Genomic DNA, 20,772 nt, shown 5'->3' with positions numbered 1-20,772 from the left:
AGAGCCTTTTTCCAAGTATGATGACGGCGAGCACGAGGGGGGATAGCTTTAAATTGAGGGGTGATAGATATAGGACAGATGTCAGAGGTAGTTTCTTTACTCAGAGTAGTAAGGATATGGAATGCTTTGCCAGTAATGGTAGTAGATTCGCCAACTTGAAGTGCATTTAAGTCGTCATTGGACAAGCATATGGATGTACATGGAATAGTGTAGGTTAGATGAGCTTCAGAGTGGTATGACAGATTGGCACAACATCGAGGGCTGAAGGGCCTGTACTGCGCTGTAATGTTTTATGTTCTATAAAAATTGATCTACTTTTGGGAAATAAGGTGGGACAGGTAACCGAGGTGTCAGTGGGGGAGCATTTTGGGGCCATAATTTTATTAGTGATGGAAAAGGATAAACAGGATCTAAAAGTTTAATTTCTAAATTAGAGGAAGGCCAATTTTGACGCTATTAGGCAAGAACATTCAAAAGTTGATTGGGGTGGATATTTGAAGGTAAAGGGGTGGCTGGGAAGTGGCAAGCTTTCCAAAATGAGATGATGGGAGTCCAGGGACATTATGTCCCCTGTTAGGTGTAGGGAATGGTAGGTGTAGGGAATGCTGGCTGACTAAAGAAATTCAGGTTTTCGTCAAGAGGAAGAAGGAAGCATATATCGGGTACATACAACAGGAATCGAGTGAATTCTCGGAAGAGTATAAAGGCAGTAGAAGTATACGTTTGAGGGACGTGAGATAGCTTTGACAAATAGGGTAAAAGAGAATCAAAAGAGATTCTACAAATACATTAAGGACAAAAGGGTAACTAGAGAATAGGGCCCCTTGCAAAGCCATCTATGTAAGGAACCACAGGAAATGGGGAGGTACTTAATGAGTATTTTGCATCAGTGTTTATTGTGGAGAAGGGGAAATAAATCTTGAAAAGGATTTCAAAGGTGTTGGACATCTTAAAATTCATAAAAGTGGAAAAATCCCCAGGACCTGATCAAGTGTACCCTAGAACTCTGTGGGAAGCTAGGGAAGTGATTGGTGGACTCTTTGCTAAGGTATTTGTATTATCAATAGCGACAGCTGAGGTGCCGGAAGACTGGAAGTTGGCAAACGTGATGGCACTATTTAAGAAAGGCGGTAAGGACAAGGCAGGAAACTATAGACCGGTGAGCCTAATGTCGATGCTGGGCAAGTTGTTGGAGGGGATCCCGAGGGACAGAATTCATATTGATTTGGAAAGGCAAGGATTGATTTAGGATAGTCACCATGATTTTGAGCGTGGGAAATTGTGTCTGACTAACCTAAGTGAGTTTTTGAACAACTAACGAAGAGGATTGATGAAGGCAGAGTTGTGGACGTGATCTGTATGGATGTCAGTAAGGTGTTAGACAAGGTACCACATAATAGACTAGTGAACAAGGTTCGATCACATGAAACACAGAGTGAACTAGCCATCTGGATACAGAACTGGCTCAAAGGTAGGACAGAAGGTGATGATGGAGGGTTGTTTTTCAGACTGAAGGCCTGTGACTGTGACCTGTGTCACAAAGATCAGTGCTGAGTCCACTGTTTTTTTGTCATTACATAAGTAGTTTGGATGTGAACAAAGGAGATATGGTTAGTAAGTTTGTGGATGACATCAAAATTGGTGATGTAATGGACAGCAAAGAAGGTTACAATGAGACCTTGATCAGATGGGCCGGTGGGCTCAGGAGTAGCAAATGGAATATAATTTAGATAAACGAGAGATTCTGCATTTTGGCAAGGCAAATCAGGGTAGGGCTTAGACACTTTATAGTAAGATCCTGGGAAGTGTTTCTGAACACAGAGAAACATCACCAATTTTGATGTCATCCACAAACTTACTAACCATATCTCCTTTGTTCACATCCAAACTACTTATGTAATGACAAAAAAACAGTGGACTCAGCACTGATCTTTGTGACACAGGCCACAGTCACAGGCCTTCAGTCTGAAAAACAACCCTCCACCATCACCTTCTGTCCTACCTTTGAGCCAGTTCTGTATCCAGATGGCTAGTTCACTCTGTGTTTCATGTGATCGAACCTTGTTCACTAGTCTATTATGTGGTACCTTGTCTAACACCTTACTGACATCCATACAGATCACGTCCACCACTCTGCCTTCATCAATCCTCTTCGCTGGTTGTTCAAAAACTCACTTAGGTTAGTCAGACACAATTTCCCACGCTCAAAATCGTGGTGACTATCCTAAATCAATCCTTGCCTTTCCAAATCAATATAAATTCTGTCCCTCGGAATCCCCTCCAACAACTTGCCCAGCATCGACATTAGGCTCACCGGTCTATAGTTTCCTGGCTTGTTCTTACCACCTTTCTTAAATAGTGCCATCACGTTTGCCAACCTCCAGTCTTCCAGCACCTCAGCTGTCGCTATTGATAATACAAATACCTTAGCAAAGAGTCCACCAATCACTTCCCTAGCTTCCCACAGAGTTCTAGGGTACACTTGATCAGGTCCTGGGGATTTTTCCACTTTTATGAATTTTAAGATGTCCAACACCTTTGAAATGTGGATCCTTTTCAAGATGTCGCTATTTATTTCCCCTTCTCCACAATAAACACTGACGCAAAATACTCATTAAGTACCTCCCCATTTCCTGTGGTTCCTTACATAGATGGCTTTGCAAGGGGCCCTAATCCCTAGTTACCCTTTTGTCCTTAATGTATTTGTAGAATCTCTTTTGATTCTCTTTTACCCTATTTGTCAAAGCTATCTCATGTCCCTCAAACGTATACTTCTACTGCCTTTATACTCTTCTGAGAATTCACTCGATTCCTGCTGTATGTACCTGATATATGCTTCCTTCTTCCTCTTGACGAAAACCTGAATTTCTTTAGTCAGCCAGCATTCCCTACACCCTAACAGGGGACATAATGTCTCTGGACTCCCATCATCTCATTTTGGAAAGCTTGCCACTTCCCAGCCACCCCTTTACCTTCAAATATCCACCCCAATCAACTTTTGAATGTTCTTGCCTAATAGCGTCAAAATTGGCCTTCCTCTAATTTAGAAATTAAACTTTTAGATCCTGTTTATCCTTTTCCATCACTAATAAAATTATGGCCCCAAGTGCTCCCCCATTGACACCTCGGTTACCTGTCCCACCTTATTTCCCAAAAGTAGATCAATTTTTATAGAACATAAAACATTACAGCGCAGTACAGGCCCTTCAGCCCTCGATGTTGCGCCAACCAGTCATACCACTCTGAAGCTCATCTAACCTACACTATTCCATGTACATCCATATGCTTGTCCAATGACGACTTAAATGCACTTCAAGTTGGTGAATCTACTACCATTACTGGCAAAGCATTCCATACCCTTACTACTCTCTGAGTAAAGAAACTACCTCTGACATCTGTCCTATATCTATCACCCCTCAATTTAAAGCTATGCCCCCTCATGCTCGCCGTCATCATACTTGGAAAAAGGCTCTCCCTGTCCACCCTATCTAACTCTCTGATTATGTTATATGTCTCTATTAAGTTACCTCTCAACCTTCTTCTACCCAACGAAAACAGCCTCAAGTCCCTCAGCCTTTCCTCGTAGGACCTGCCCTCCATACCAGGCAACAGTGACCAGAGTCACTCCAATACTCCAAGTACGGCCGCACTAGAGTCTTGTACAGCTGCAGCATAACCTCGTGGTTCTGGAACTCGATCCCTCTATTAATAAAAGCTAAAACACTGTATGCCTTCTTAACAACCCTGTCAATCTGGGTGGCAGCTTTCAAGGATCTGTGCACCTGGACACCAAGATCTCTCTGCTCATGTACACTACCAAGAATATATCAAACCGTAAAATATAGCCATTCCCATCAATCATATTATGGTGCTCTTTGTTCAGAAATAGGACTTTGGTAATATTCGAGCTGTGATGACAGGCATTTCACAAAAACTTTCAGCAATATTCACTGGTCTATATAGCTTCTATTGGTAATTTCCCTGTGAAATAGAAACTACGTCTTATGCTGTATCCAAGCCATCAATTGAATCTCAGTATTTATAGGATGTTTGATAACTACCATACACCACCACATTTCATGAAAATTGTACATGTTTCCTTTCATCCAATCAGGCTAAACCCATTGATTTGACAAGCACTAACTTTAAATAAAACCTTCAGAAAAGGTTCACAAGGATGCTGCCAGGGATGGAGGGTTTGAGCTATTAGGGAGAGGCTGAATAGCCTGGAGCGTCGGAGGCTGAGGGATGACCTTAAAGAGGTCATAAAATCATGCGGAACATGGATAGGGTAAACAGACAAGGTCTTTTCCCCAGGATGGGCGAGTCCAAAGCGAGGGAGCATAGATGTAAGGTGAGAGGGGAAGATTTAAAAGGGACAGAAAGGGGCATAACTCTTCCACACAGAGGATGGGGCATGTATGGACTAAGCTGCCAGTGAAACTAATGGAGCCTGGGACAATTATAACATTTAAAAGGCATCTGGATGGGTATGCAAATAGGAAGGATTGAGAGAAATATGGGCCAAATGCTGGCAAATGGAATTAGATTTATTCAAGATAGCATGGACAAGTTGGACCGAAGGTTCTGTTTCTGGACTGTACATCTCTATGTCTCTACATCCTCGTTATTCTGGAAGGCTCTCTTCTTGGTTGCTTGGAAAGTCTGGGCAAATTTGCTACAACTGTGTTAAATGGGGACTGGTGCAATATGCAGGGCCTGTCCAGCTTGAAAGGTTTTGTCTGTCATACTGTGGAAGCAGGTGGTGGATGTTTCTCAGTTAATTCATGGTTGTTCCTATCTTTGTCCCCTCAACTGCTTGAGCCGCCCATTACCAGGTCTGGCCGAATGCAAATTTCAACAACTGTCATTCCTTTCTGCCAAAATTAGCCACCCACTACTTTAGGATCATCCTGTACAGCTCCTTTTCTTTACAACTGAAGTTGAGATACAGGTAAGCAGCAAATGGTAGAGCTGACTTAGGAAAATGAATAGCCCAGTCCAGTTCCTATATATTGATCTTCTCCTTAAATTATTTTACACTTTCCCATACAACCTTATCTTCAACCACAAGAGCATGGATATCTTTAAGACTGACACCATCACTCACCTAACTTTTCTGATTAGTTAAGGAGGAATAGAACAATCATTAACTAATCTCCAAATCATAACTAGTCATTGACAATGCAGCTGTAGAAATGACTTCTGTCTTGTAATATGACTGCTGGAATTTTCCAGGTCTTATTCCTGGCTGCTACTTTTTCTGATTACAAATATGTATATTGACAACATCAGTGTTAGCTCTCCCCTACTACCAACAACCCATCTTTGGTCTCCATATTAACAAACCTGTCATTTGACACTCAATCTTCAATAATTTGTAATTTCCAACAAATAAACACTGGGATAACCATTATTTTCAGCCCTCACTGAACACCAACTCCATTCCTCTTTTCCCCAACACCTTCGCTCTCAGATTGAAACAGAATCATTCAAAGCCTCAGCATGCTACTTAACCCTGAACTGTGCTTCCAATCTCAACCTTGGTTCAACTCACATTCTTAGATTAGATGACTTACAGTGTGGAAACAGGCCCTTCGACCCAACAAGTCCACACCGAACCTCTGAAGAGCAACCTACTCAGACCCATTCCCCTCCATTTACCCCTTCACCTAACACTATGGGCAATTTAGCATGGCCAATTCACCTAACTTGCACATTTTTGGACTGTGGGAGGAAACCGGAGCACCCGAAGGAAACCCACTCAGACACAGGGAGAACGTGCAAACTCCACACAGACAGCTGCCTCATGCTTCATGTACTTCAGTTAATCCAAAACTCAGTTGACTGCTCATTCTGCAACCTACAGATAGCAGTGTAAAAACCTTATTCTATGAGATTTACAAGATATATTTAAAATGCCAGTTGAAATTTCTACATTATAAATTATCTAGAGAAATTAGCAAATATTCAACCCCACCTTATCTGCAAGTTGGAAAACTGCAAGACCACTATAACTGAAGTCTTTGTTTCAACTTTCAAAAATAATACTTTGCCTGGAAAGCTCTGCCTGCACAAAATTATTTAAGTGACAGGTTAGTAAAAGAATGCAAATATGGAATACCCACCATTTTAAGTTGTAACTAATGACAGATTAGGTGTTCAGGATATTATACCTCAATAGGGCACTTTCCACTTTCTTCCTATTTAAGTCGTGAACTGTGTTATTAGGAGCACACCTCCACAATTTTGTAACTAAGTCACTATCCACAATTAGCAGCGAGTTGATCTCAGGATGTGTTTCCATGAAAATTGATGCTCACACACGGTTCCTACAAAGCTCTGTAACAGGATAAGTGATTTGCACATTATAACGCTATATAGGCTAGTCAGTATTGATGAGAACCAGGGAAAATCTTTTCATTCCAAGTAATCCATTCAATCATCTCATAAATATCAACACATTGCTTGCACACTTACCATCATTTTGTACTCTTCATGTGTCCTACAAACTTCACCCTACAAGAATAATGTTTTTTAAATTAGCACGAGCATTAAATGCTGCATATGTATTGCATATAAAAAATACGCAAGTAGATTCAAGAGAAGACCAAGTCAAAAGGGCTACAGAGGACCTAGTGGCTTACATATAAACAACTATATCCTCACAATATAACTTGTGTTAAGTTCATTATCTGGAGTCTAGGGGATAAGAGACAGCAGGAATTATGGAATCACCATTATTTTTATTCTTTGAAGTTTCCAGAATCAAGTCATAGAAACAGAGAAGATAGTAGCAGGAAGAGGCCATTTGGCCTTTTGAGCTTGTTCTGCCATTCATCACAATCATGGCTGATCACACAACTCAGCACCTAATCCTGCTTTGTCCCCATAACCTTTGACCTCATTTGCCCCAAGTGCTATAGCTATCCAACTCTTGAATGCATTCAATGTTTTGGCATCAGCTACTTCTTATGGTAATAAATTCCACAGACTCTCCACTCTATGGGTGATAAAATGTCTCCTCATCTCCGTCCTAAATGGTCCACCCCAAATCCTCAGACTGTGATCTCTGGTTCTGGATGCACCCACCATCAGGAACATCCTCCCTGTATCTGCCTGTCTAGTCCTGTTACAATTTTATAAGACTCTATGACAGCCCCCTCACTCATCTGAACTCCAGCAAAAAACAATCTTAACCTAGTCAATCTCTCCACATTCATCAGTCCTGCCATCCCCGGAATCAGCCTTTGCTGGACTCACTCGAGAGCAAGAGCACCCTTCCCAGGAAAGGAGTCCAAAACTGCACACAATATTCTTCATGTGGCCTCACCTAGGTCCTGTATAACAGCAACAATACATCCCTGCTCCTGTACTCGAAAGTTCTCACAATGAAGGCCAACATACCATTTGCCTTCTTCACCGCCTGCTGCACCTGGATACCTACCTTCAGCATCTGGTGCACAAGGACACCAAGGTCCCACTGCTCATTCCATCTACCAATTTACAGCCATTCAGGTAGTAATCTGCCTTATTGTTTTTACTTCCAAAGTGAATAACCTCACATTTATGCAAATCATACTGCATGTGTCATTGATTTACCCACTCACCTAACCTGTCCAGATCATGTTCAATGACCTCTGCATCCTCGCCACAGTTCAATCTCCCTCCCAACTGGTATTATCTGCAAACTTTGAGAGGTTACATTTTGTTCCCTCATCTAAATCATTAATATGTATAGTGAATAGCTGGGTCCAAGCACTGATTCCTGTGCCACCCCACTAGTTACTGCCTGTCAATTTGAAAAGGACCCATTAATTCCTACTCTTTGTTTCCTCTATGCCAACCACATCAATATACTTACCCCAATCTTACATGCTTTAATCTTGCACAATAATTTCTTAAGCGGGACTTTGTCAAACGCTTTCTGAAAGTCCAAATATACCACATCAAATGGCTCCTCCTGGTCAACTCTGCTAGTTACATCTTCATAGAATTCCAACAGATGATTTCTCTTTCACAAATCCATGCTGACACTGTCTGATTCATTCTAAATACTCTGCTATAAAATCCTTGATAATGGATTCCAGAATTTTCCCCACTGCCGATGCTAGCCTGGCTGGTCTACATTTCCCTTGTTTCTCTCTACCCCATTTTTTGAATATTGGAATAATCTCAGCTACCCTCCAAACTGCAGTGACTCTTCCAGAATCCATAGAATCCTGGAAAGTGACCATCACTATTTCTAACTAACTATAAAGTAACTGTAATACTTTGGTAAACTAACAGTTACATATCCGAAATTACTGGTTTAGATTTTGAACTGACTGAACTACAATAGTGACTAATAGCCGCTTCTTCTCACCATTTCACATACTGCTTACTAAATAACCTTTATCTTAACATACTTAACATTTTATACCCACTGTAGCAAAGTAACTAATATCTGTACTACTGACCTCAACCTGTTGTACATCACTTAACTATTTAGCCTGGTCAATCCTTTGAAGAACTTTGCATCTTTTCATTCCCCACAACTGACACCACCAGTTCTGATATTTTATTTTCAGATGAAACCATGCTTGTTTAATCTATACCCTTGTTCCATCTTGCAAACACAACATTCATACAAAAGGACTGAAGCAAATTGCCAATTAAGGGCAAAACTTCAACATTACCTTTCAACTAAAAAGTATTTGGAATCTCAAAGTATCAAAACGCATTCTATTCCCAATAATAGAATAAAACTTTCACAATAGTGTGATGAAAATGCAACAAATAAAGTGACATCTGCTGAAGGCGGGAGGCTGGAAAAACAATAAAAAAGCCAGGCAGCATCAGGAGGTGGAAAAGTTGACATTTGGGTGTAACTCTTCTTCAAGGCTGGGAGTGGGTTGTAGGAATAGCTGCAAATTAAAAGGGTTGCGGGCAGGGTGGTGAAGACAGGTAGAGGGTACAACGTGGTTAGTCAATGAGAGGAATGAATCTAGTTGTGGCAGGGAGGAGTGGAAGATAGGGGGAGGGGTTGGGAAGGTAGTTGGGGAATGGGAAGGAAGGTTATTTAAAATTGGAGAACTGAATGTTGAGTCCCCAGGGTTGTTGGCTGTCCAGGTGGAAGATGAGATGTTCATCTGTGTATTATCATGTTAGTAAATAGGCAAAAATTGGATATGGAAAATAAGGTGGCAAAATTGTCTTATTGTTCATTTTGGAAGGGAGAAGAACACAAAGGGATTAGGAGCAAATTGTGGATGAAACACAGAAAACTAGCATATAGATGCAGCAGGTAATCAGGAAAGCTAATTGATGTGGCTCTGTTCGCCGAGCTGGGAATTTGTGTTGCAGACCTTTCGTCCCCTGTCTAGGTGACATCCAGAATGAAGGACCCAATACCCAGCATGAGCAAAACCAATGTAGTGTACAAAATCCCATGCAAGGACTGCACAAAACACTACATAGGACAAACAGGAAGACAGCTAACAATCTGCATCCATGAACACCAACTAGCCATGAAACGACGCGACCAGCTATCCTTAGTAGCCACACACTCAGATGACAAGCAACATGAGTTCGACTGAGACAACACTACTATTATAGGACAAGCCAAACAGAGAACAGCCAGGGAAGTCCTAGAGGCATGGCACTCATCCACAGATTCAATCAATAAGCACATCGACCTGGACCCAATATGCCGGCCACTGCAACAGACAGCTGGAACTGACAACCGGAAGCAGCAGATTCACCACTACAAATGCTGGACGAAAGATCACAGAAGCGCTTCACAGGAGGCTCCCAAGCACTGAGGATGTCACCTAGACAGGGGACAAAACGTTTGCAACACAAATTCCCAGCTCGGCGAATAGAACCACAACATGAGCACCCGAGCTACGAATCTTCTCACAAACTTTGAAAATCTAATTGAATTGGCCCTTATTTCAAGGGGGTTGGAGTGTCAGAGTACATTGGAAAGACCACATTTGTAGTATCGTGAGCAGTTTTGGTCCCCTTATTTAAGGAAACATATATTTCATTGCAGGCAATTCAGGCAAGATTCACTGCAATGAGCCTCTGTATGGTTCCCTTGTCTAATCAGCAAAGATTGAGCAGGTTGGGTCTCCACTTGTTAGAAATGACAGCAATGAGAGATATTCTCACTGAAACATATAGGATTCTTCATGAGTTTGACAGGGTAAATGCTGATAGGATGTTTCCCTTCAAGGGGGAGTCTCAGGATAAAAGGGTATCGATTTAAGACCGAGATGAGGAGAAACTATTCTTCTGAGAAGGTTCTTTGGAACTCCTTGCTACAGGGAGTGTAGTAGCACAGTCCTCATGTTTATTTAAGTTCGAGCTAGATTCTTGGCCAGTAGGGAAATCAAGAGTTACATGAAAAGGGAAAGGACGCGGACGTGAGAAGTGTTGAAACTGCCATGTTCCTACTGAATGGCAGAGTGGACTCAAGGTACTGCCTACTCCTGTTTCTATTTCTTATGGTCTTATTTTCCACCTAATAATGTGGTTTTGTCTGCTTGTAAAGGCATGGGCTTCACTGATAATGATTTACTCTCTCACACAAAATGACACTTGTCCAAATAGCAGTTTGATAGAAGACTTTTTTGATCCTTAAGACGAAGAAATGCAACAGGGCACTAATAATCAGAAAACCAAGACTGGTTCAGTATTGTTTCATTTGCTTACAAGATTTACCATGTGGCTAACTGATAATAGATTAATACTTGACAAATTCCTTCAAAGCAACACATAGTGTAATGAAAATACAACACACCAGTACTTTATTATATTTGTTACACAACTCAATAAACAACAATTGGCAACCTAATGAAAGGCTTATGCCTGAAATGTTGATATTTCTGCTCCTTGGATGCTGTCTGACCTGCTGTGCTTTTCCAGCACCACACGCTCAACAACAATTGGCAACCATTTTGTGGACTTAATAAGATAATTCAAATGGGCGGCACGGTGGTAATGGGCTGCACGGTGGCACAGTGGTTAGCACTGCTGCCTCACAGCGCCTGACACCCGGGTTCAATTCCCAACTCAGGCGACTGACTGTGTGGAGTTTGCATGTTCTCCCCGTGTCTGCGTGGGTTTCCTCCTGGTGCTCCTGTTTGGGTCAGGTGAATTGGCCATGCTAAATTGCCCGTAGTGTTAGGTAAGGGGTAAATGTAGGGGTATGGGTGGGTTGCGCTTCGGCGGGTTGGTGTGGACTTGTCGGGCCAAAGAGCCTGTTTCCACACTGTAAGTAATCTAATCTAATCTAATATAATTAAACCCGGCCTTCTGATGGTGTCTATCGCATAGGATCACAAAAATTCCAAACAAAATTAATGGAAATTTTTAATTGTATCCTGACTTCTTTACTGCATTGAAATGACGAAGATCAAAAATGGCAAATTTATTTTTTAAATGACTTAAAACAATGAAAATATGTAATATTTTTACCATTAGTTATGTAATTTGCTTTGCTCACTTGAATAGCCTCAACCTGGCATTAGCCCAAGTAGCAATGCTCTCAATCTGAGTTCTTGCTTTTCATATTGGTATTAGCTACACTGACAAGATTATGACAAAGAACATCAATCTTGCAGCACCTTATAGGATTGAAGTTTAACGGTGTAAGGCCACAAGGATTATTAAAGGAACAAGTTCTGTTCTTTATATATTTGAGGTCTGTGGGTGTTGCTGGCTAGGCCAGCATTTATTACTATCTTAACTGCCTACAGGGCAGTAAAGAATCAATTACATTATTATGGGTCTGAAATCATTTGCAAGACAGACCAGTAAGAATGGAAGATTTCTTTCCCTAAAGGACATTAGTGAAGCAGATGGTTTTTAAGACAATTGACAATTGCTATATGGTGGACATTAGAATAGTTCTAAACTGAGTTTTAAAATTGAAATTTCAAAATTTTGTGCCCAGAATATTAGCTTGAGTTTATGCATTACTAGCTCTTTGACATTACTGCTATACCATGACAATACCCCACCTTGTGGTAAAGAAATAAGGTGTGTCTACAGGAATTAAGTATGAGGCATTTAAAATGTAATAAAAGAGAAAATTACAAATTACACTTACTCACAATCTATTACATTTCCAAGTTTCCATAATTCTGGTGTGTGCTAACAAATCTGACATGTTGGTTGGGATAGTGCCAGACTTCTGGGGACAGGCTTGGAGGTGGGTTGTCTCACAAAATGGCACTGCATGACATTGGAAGGATTGTAGATAATATTCTGACCACTAGTGAATACTTTTGTGGTGGGGCTGGTGGTAACGCAGCTGCACGCTAATGAGAGACAGGAGGCCATCAAAACTATTAGCAGGCCACAAAGGAGTTATACCCACGCCTGCCAGCATTTTAATGGCATATGGACAGGATCCTGCCATGTGGCGAGACCCCAGGTGAGCTGTGGTGGCTAATCGATGGGCTCCTGCTGAGTCAGAGGGGTGCGACGCATCTTTTATGGCTACTCCACAGCTTCCCAGTAGACTTCCCACAGACTTACTCCAATGTCACCACTGGAGGGTTGATGCCAGGATATGCCTGTATGTGAAACACAGAAAGACCTCCCTGGCCTTTGAGGCACCCAAACATGGAAGAACCCTTAGCAGCAGACGCTTCTAATCAGTGGCACTGTTACCGATGGCAAGTTGCCAGCCTTTTGATTGGGCTGACACTTCAGATTCAAGCCAGGATCCTCAACTGTTGTGGCAAACAATCTTAAGTTCTATCTCCAAATAAAATGACACCCAGGTCCTACAGTGTGTCCTCTGGCTCAAAACTTTTGATCCTGGTCAACTGGAATTGATAATGGCGATTAATTTTATTTCTCTTTCTACAGGTGGTGTCAGAACTGCTAAGTTTTTCCAAGTTTGGTTTTTATTTCAGAATTTTAATTTCTTAAAGTATTTTGCTTCTGTAATAACATCTTACATAGATTTCTTGAGCATGAATCATTTTCCATGCGTGAATTAAAAATAAGCAGCACTTTGCCAATTTTACAAATAACACAAAACACATACCGAAGAGTTTTCTCAAACCACATGAACTTACTAGCGTTCCACAAAGACCATAGTGAAGAACCAGCAAACAGCTGACAAGTGCATCCTCCGTCTGATCAAGGAGCTATTACATGGGCCTCATACCCAACAAAAATACGTGGATACTCCTTGTCAAGAAAATCAGGTTCCTCAAGGTCAGGGCAGACCATCAGCAATGCTCATAAAAGTTAGAATAAGGCTTGGCTTTTACGCAGAACAAAGACTGATTTTTCTTTAAACCAGTCATTAGGAATGGCAACCAGATCTGTAAACTCAATTGGTGATAAGAATAGCACAAGCAAGACCTACAGGATCTCTAGGAGAAAGTGAAGTCTGCAGATGCTGGAGATCAGAGCTGAAAATGTGTTGCTGGAAAAGCACAGCAGGTCAGGCAGCATCCAAGGAACAGGAGATTCGACGTTTCAGGCATAAGCCATTCTTCAGGAATCTACAGGATCTCTACTCACACAAGCAGCATGCACATTTTCTTAATCTAGTTACCTAGCTTGTCCTCCACTAAAGTACCAATTTGCAAAATCCCATTTTAAAAAAAAGTAAGAAATCCTGTGCCATAGAGTCATAGAGATGTACAGCATGGAAACAGACCCTTTGGTCCAACCCGTCCATGCCGACCAGATATCCCAACCCAATCTAGTCCCACCTGCCAGCATCTGGCCCATATCCCTCCGAACACTTCCTATTCATATACCCATCCAAATGCCTCTTAAAATGTCGCAATTATACTAGCCTCCACCACTTCCATACACATACCACCCTCTGTGTGAAAAAGTTGCCCCTTCAGTCTCTTTTATATCTTTTCCCTCTCACCCTAAACCTCTCTAGTTCTGGAATCCCCCATCCTAGGGAAAAGACTTTGTCTATTTGCCCTATCCATGCCCCTCATAATTCCGTAAACCTCTAATAAGGTTTATAGAAGTTCCAAAGCTCCAGGGAAAACAGCCCAAGCCTGTTCAGCCTCGCCCTATAGCTCAAGTCCTCCAACCCTGGCAACATCCCTGTAAATCATTTCTGAACCCTTTCAAGTTTCACAACATCTTTCCAATAGGAAGGAGACCAGAACTGCATACAATATTCCAACGTGGCCTAACCAATGTCCTCCCAACTCAATACTTTGACCAATAAAAGAAAGCATGCCAAACGCCTTCTTCACTATCCTATCTATCTGCGACTCCACTTTCAATGAGTTATGAACCTGCACTCCAAGATCTCTTTGTTCAGCAACACTCGAGTACCTGACCATTAAGTGTATAAGTCCTGCAAAGATTTGCTTTCTCAAAATGCAGCACCTCTCATTTATCTGAATTAAACCCCATCTACCACGTCTCAGCCTGTTGGCCATCTGATCAAGGTCCTGTTGTAATCTGCCTCTCTTCGCTGTCCACCACACCTCCAATTTTTGTGTCATCTGCAAACTTACCAACTGTATAAATCCCCAGAACCTGATCAGGTATACCCAAGAACTCTGCGGGAAGCTAGAGAGGTGATTGCTGGGCCTCTTGCTAAGATATTTGTATCATCAATAGTCCACTGGGATTTGTGTAATTAACACTCTCTTCACACTTCAGAGCCCCAATTGGATTTAACCCTTGATACATTCCATTGCAAACAGCATGATAGGGTGAAGGTGGTGTTTGGTAGGCATGTCTTATTTGGTCAGAATATTGAGTATAAGAGTTGTCACGTTACAGCTGTACAAGACATTGGTAAAGCCACACTTGGGATACTGTGTACAATTCTAGTGACATTGCTATAAGAGGGTTGTAAAAAACTGGAAAAGGTGTAACAAAGATTTACAAGGATATTACCAAGACTGGAGGGTAAGAGTTACAAGGAGAAGCTGGATAGACTGGGATTTTTTCCTCTGGAGTGTAGGAGGATGAGGGTTTACCTTATACAGGTTTGTAAAATCATGAGGGGCATAGATAAGCTGAATAGCTTACGGAAGTGTAAAATGAGAAGACACAGGTTTAAGGTGAGAAGAGAAAGGTATAAAAGGGGTAACCATCTCACACAGAGAGTGGTGCATATATGGAATGAGCTGCCGGAGGAAGTAGTGGAGGTTGGTACAGTTACGACATTTAAATGACATGTAACATTTAACGAGGTTAGGTTGTCCTTGGGTTTTTTTTCAGTGGGGTCATAAACACAGAGGTTCCAGGTCGTCTGATTTGGATGGATTTGAGGGCCAATTTGATTATAGCTAACAGATACTGCCTCAGAAAAAAAGGCTTTCAACTTTAAAAAAAACACCCGTACGATGAACGGGCAGTGGTCCATTCTCCCAGTTCAGCTCTTCTTTGTTTGGTTTTAGCAAATGGTCTGATTTTTTTGAGGCTGCTGGTAAAAGAAACAGCTACATGGAAGAAGGTGTTCCATGCTGAATCTCTCTCTCTCTCTCTCTCTCTCCTATAAGTTCCTGTGTTTGATTTTACCTTTTTTGCCAAGGGATGTTCATGGGGATTGTTGCGGGAACTTGGAACAGCATTATTAAACTGGGATAGTCTGTTGGGTTTTCAGATAGATTAAGATATTCTGGATTCTGTTCTCTTTTGTTCGTGTTTCATTGAGTACTCTAAATAAATTCTGGTTTGGTTAAAACTGTGGGGTTTTGACCATCTGCATCACACCTTACACTTGCTTAAAAGAACTAGAAAAGGAGCTACCTTCTTGAAATGTTTTGAGGGGTTCTGGCCTGGTCCATAATCGATATTCAGACAGGTACACAGATAGGAGAAAATGAGGATTGCAGATGCTGCAAATCAGAGTCGAAGAGTGTGGTGCTGGAAAAGCACAGCCGGTCAAGAAGCATCCGAGACGCAGGAGAGTCGACATTTTGAGCATAAGCTCTTCATCAGGAATGAGGGAGTGGCCCAAGGGGGTGGAAGATAAATGGGAGGGAGTGGGGCTGGAGAGGAAAGGTAGCTGGGAATGCAATGGGTAGATGAAGATGGGGGTGAAGGTGATAAGTCGAAGAGGAGGGTGGAGCAAATAGGTGGGAAGGAAGATAGGCAGGTAGGACAGCTCAAGAGGGCCGTGCCAAGTTGGAAGGTTGGATCTGAGATAAAGTGGGGGGAAAAGGAAATGGAGAAACTGGTGAAATCCACATTGATCCCGTGTGGTTGGAGGTCCCAAGGTGGAAGAACAGGCATTCTTTCTCCAGGCGTCAGTGGAGGAGGCCCAGGATTGCGTGTCCTTGGCAGTGTCGAAGGGGGAGGTAGAGTGCTCAGCTACAGAACAGTGAAGTTGTTTAGCGTGTGTGTAGCAGAATTGTTTTTTGAAACTTTCCGCAAGTTGGTGCCCTGTCTCCCCAATGTAGAGGAGACCACATTGAGAGCAACCGACACAGTAGATGACGTGTGTGGAAGTACAGGTAAATCTCTGTTGGATGTGGAAGGATCCTTTGTGGCCTCGGACAGAGGTGAGGGGGATGTGTGGGCACAGGTTTTGTACTTCTTGCGGTGGCAGGGGAAGGTGCCAGGAGTGCAGGGTGGATTGGTGGGGGGCGTGAACCTAACAAGGGAGACACAGAGGGAATGGTCTCTCCAGAATGCAGATAGGGGTGGGGAGAGAAATATATCCCTGATGGTGGGGTCTGTTTGTAGGTGACAGAAATGGCAGAGGATGATGTAATGTATCCCGAGGGTGGGGTGGAAGAACTTGGTTGGGTGAGGGAGGTGGGGGGGGGGGGGGGGGGGGGGGGTTGTCTGTCCTTGTTGCGATTGGAAGGGTGGGGTTGAAGGGTGCAGGTATGAGAAGTGAAGTAGATGCACTGGAGGGCACTGTTAACCATGTGGGAGGGGTAATTGCGGTCTTTGAAGGAGGTCATCTGGAATGTTTTGTGGTGGAATTGGTCCTCCTGGGAGCAGGTGCGGTGGAGGCAGACGAATTGGGAATAAGGGATAGACACAATGGCTAAATGGCCTCCATCTGCTCCCAGGAGGACCAGTTCCAATATCGAACAACCCAGATGGCCTCTTTCTTCAAAGACCGCAATTTACCCCCAGAAGTGGTCAACGATGCCCTCCACCGCATCTCCTCCACTTCCCGCTTCTCTGCCCTTGAGCCCCACCCTTCCAATCGCCACCAAGACAGAACCCCACTGGTCCTCACCTACCACCCCACCAACCTCCATATACATCAGATCATCCGTCGCCATTTCTGCCACCTCCAAACGGACCCAACCACCAGGGATATATTTCCCTCCCCTATCAGTGTTTTGAAAAGACCACTCCCTCCGTGACTCCCTCGTCAGGTCCACACCCCCCACCAACCCAATCTCCACTCCTGGCACCTTCCCCTGAGACCGCAAGAAATGCAAAACTTGCACCCACACCTCCCCCTTACTTCCCTCCAAGGCCCCAAGGGATCCTTCCATATCTGCCACAAATTCACCTGGACCTCCACACACATTTACTGCATCTGCAGCACCCGATGTGGCCTCCTCTATATTGGGGGGACAGGCCACCTACTTGCAGAACATTTCAGAGAACACCTCTGGGACACCTGGACCAACCAACCCAACCACCCCATGGCTCAACACTTCAACGCCTCCTCCCACTCCACCAAGGACATGCAAGTCCTTGGACTCCTCCATCGCCAGACCATAGCAACACGACAGCTGGAGGAAGAGCGCCTCATCTTCTGCCTAGGAACCCTCCAACCACAAGGGATGAACTCAGATTTCTCCAGTTTCCTCATTTCCCCTCCCCCCACCTTGTCTCAGTCCCAACACTCAAACTCAGCACCAACTTCCTAACCTGCAATCTTCTTTCTGACCTCTCTGCCCCCACCCCCACTTCGGCCTATCACCCTCACCTTAACCTCCTTCCACCTATCACATTTCCAATGCCCCTCCCCCAAGTCCCTCCTCCCTACCTTTTATCTTAGCCTGCTTGGCACACTTTCCTCGTTCCTGAAGAAGGGATCATGCCCGAAACGTCGACTCTCCTGCTTCTTGGATGCTGCCTGACCTGCTGCGCTTTTCCAGCAACACATTTTCAGCTCCTTCTGTTAATGCCCAAGAGTCTATAATTACCAAATGGATGAACTAACTTGTTCCCTCCTGATATCCCCAAGTATCACAGAGGCCAGCCTTCAACCAATTCAACTTACTCCACTTAATGTGAAGCAGCAGCTAAGCACACATGGTGATAGGGAGGAAGGGAGTTACACAAAATTGAATATTCTGTCACAACTGACACACTTTCTGACTGTCCAAAGTCTTTTCACCATCGACAAGGTCAGGTGTGCAATGGAATCCTCAAGAAGCTCAAAGTCTTCCGAGTTAAAGCAGGTCATTTGATTGGCACTCCATCTGCTTATTCACTAAATAAGAGCAGGTAACGTTACTAATATGGATGAACATTCACTTTTCCACCAGTCACAGTGTTATATGTAACATTTATAAGATGCTGCTTCATTGTACAGAATTAGAACACTACTGACATACAGTCATACAGCACAGAACCAGACCCTTTGGTCCAAACTATCCATGCCGAACATAATCCCAAACTAAACTTATCCCACCTGCCTACACCTGACCTATAGACTTCCAAACATTTCCTATTCATGTATTTATCTAAGTATCTTTTAAACACTGTAACTATGCCTGCATCCACTATTTCCTCAGGAAGTTCATTCCACATGCAACCACTCTCTGTGTAAAAGATTTGCCCATATCTTTTAAAATCTCTCTCTTTTCACCTTAAAATTGTGACCCCTAGTCTTGAAATCCCAATCCTAAGGAAAATACACTTTCCATTAACTCTATCTACACCCTCATGATTTTATTAACTTCTATAAGGTCACCTCTCAACCTTGTATGCTCGAGTAAAAAAAAGTCCCAGCCTATCCAGCCATTCTTTATAACTCAATCTTTCATACCTGGCAACATCCTGGTAAATTTCTTGTGAAACTGCTTCAGCTTAGTAATATCCTTAATTAATATGTTAATAATAACAGGATGAACAGAACTGGACACAATACTCTAGAAGAGGCCTCACCAACATCCTGTACAACCCCAACATAACGTCCCAATTGTTATACTCAAAAATTTGAACAATGAAGGCAAGCGTTCTAAATGCCTTTTTAACCAACCTATCTGTATGTGACACAAACTTCAAAAAATTATGTATTTGAACCCCAGGTCCCTCTGCTGAGGCTTTGCTTCCCAGATAACATATTGTGCCTTTCAAAGTGTTATTGTAACAATACAAAATGTTAAATAAAGTAACTACCTAAACTTTGAAATAAACAGGTGTGTATCAATGAGGGTACTGCACATTGTATCCAAGGGTACTTGCTCCCGCAATGTTCAACTTCTAATATTTGATTTAATATTTGCTCTTTTCAGTACTTTATAGCAGCAGGAAGACAAGGAGCGATGACCCGGGGCTGTCGGAAAGGTTAACGACCACTCTAAAATCTTACCTCGTGAACACACAGCGTGCACACTGAGCAGGAGCGGACATGGGCCTGCTGAGTAAGTGAAGTGATATATTTGAGCAGCTGCGTTACCCGAAGCACTACTTAGGGAGTGTCTCCCACCCATCCTCCTCCTCTAACCATAAAGAGTTTTCTGTGCACTGAATTGGTAAGGTAACAAGCTTTTTAAAAAATTCTTTATTTTTCAACAGTCTCTTTGGGATTTAGAACAGTGAGAATGGCAGTTAGGGCAGTCGAATGTTTCTCCTGCAGAATGTTGGAGATAAGAGTAGTGTGGTCAGAAATAAGGTTTCAAGGTCGCAAGAGTGCACCAGCAAGCAGGAAGGTAGTTTGAAATATGTCTACTTCAACGGCAAGAGCATCTGGAATAAAGTGGATGAACTTGCAGCATGGGTTCATACCTGGGACTTTGATGCTTTGGCCCTTTTGAAGACACAGATAGAGAGGGGACAGGAATGGTTTCAGGTTCCAGGATTTAGATGTTTCAGTAAGAACAGAGAAAATGGTAAGAGAGGGGGAGGTGTGGCATTGTTAATCAAGGACAGCATTTGGGTGGCAGAAAGGACTTTTGAGGACTCGTCTACAGAAGTAGTACAGGCTGAAGTTAAAAACAGAAAAGGAGGTTACTCTGTTGGGAGTTATCTATCGGCCTCCGAATAGTTCCAGAAATGTAGAGGAAAGGATAGCAAAGATGATTCTAGATAGGAGCAAATGTAACAGCGTAGTTGTTCTGAGGGATTTTAACTTTGCAAATATTGACTAGAAACACTATAATTCAAGAACATTAGATGGGGTGATTTTTGTTCTGTGTGCAGGAGGGATTCCTGACACAGTATGTAGACAGGTCAACAAGGGGCGAGGCCACATTGGATTTGATACTGGGTAATGAGTCTTGCCAGGTGCTAGATTTGGAGGTAGGTGAGCACTTTGGTGATACTGACCACAATTCATTTATGTTTACTTTAGTGGTAGAAAAGGAGAGGTATATACTGCAGGGCATGAATTATAGCTGGGGAAAGGCAATTATGTTGCGAGTAGGCAAGGTTTAGATGCAAAGGATGGGGAAGGAAACTGCAGGAGACAGGCACAATTGAAATGTGGAGTTTATTCAAGGAACAGCTCTATCCAACAGGGAGCCATGGTTTACAAAAGAAGTTGAATCTGTCAAGAGGAAGAAGGTGGCTTATATTAGAATGAGACATGATGGCTCAGCATAGAGGGGAATTAGGGATGGTCAATAAATA

The 20,772-nt window shown here is 42.8% G+C and overlaps 1 protein-coding gene across 4 annotated transcripts in view; it reads right to left on the bottom strand.

Annotated features, from left to right (window-relative positions):
- LOC132818064 (coiled-coil domain-containing protein 9-like) overlaps window positions 1-20,772 on the bottom strand; it is a 292,055-nt gene that overhangs the window by 262,795 nt on the left and 8,488 nt on the right. For 2 of the 4 annotated variants that reach the window (XM_060828707.1, XM_060828708.1), the window contains exon 3: window positions 6,481-6,519. The exons of 1 other annotated variant lie outside the window; for it this stretch is intronic. Coding sequence is in view for 1 of the 3 variants with exons in the window: in XM_060828708.1 (XP_060684691.1) it covers window positions 6,481-6,486 (6 nt within the window). In the remaining 2 variants the exon portion in view is untranslated. Of the gene's footprint in view, window positions 1-6,480; window positions 6,520-15,747; window positions 15,791-20,772 lie in introns of those variants that run through there. One more of the 4 variants, XM_060828709.1, reaches the window with a different exon arrangement.

This window comes from Hemiscyllium ocellatum, chromosome 8 (genome assembly GCF_020745735.1).
Source record: "Hemiscyllium ocellatum isolate sHemOce1 chromosome 8, sHemOce1.pat.X.cur, whole genome shotgun sequence".
Taxonomy (NCBI): Eukaryota; Metazoa; Chordata; class Chondrichthyes; order Orectolobiformes; family Hemiscylliidae; genus Hemiscyllium; species Hemiscyllium ocellatum.
The sequence above is the reverse complement of the archived record's forward strand: the minus strand, read 5'-3'. Positions and strand labels throughout refer to the sequence as shown.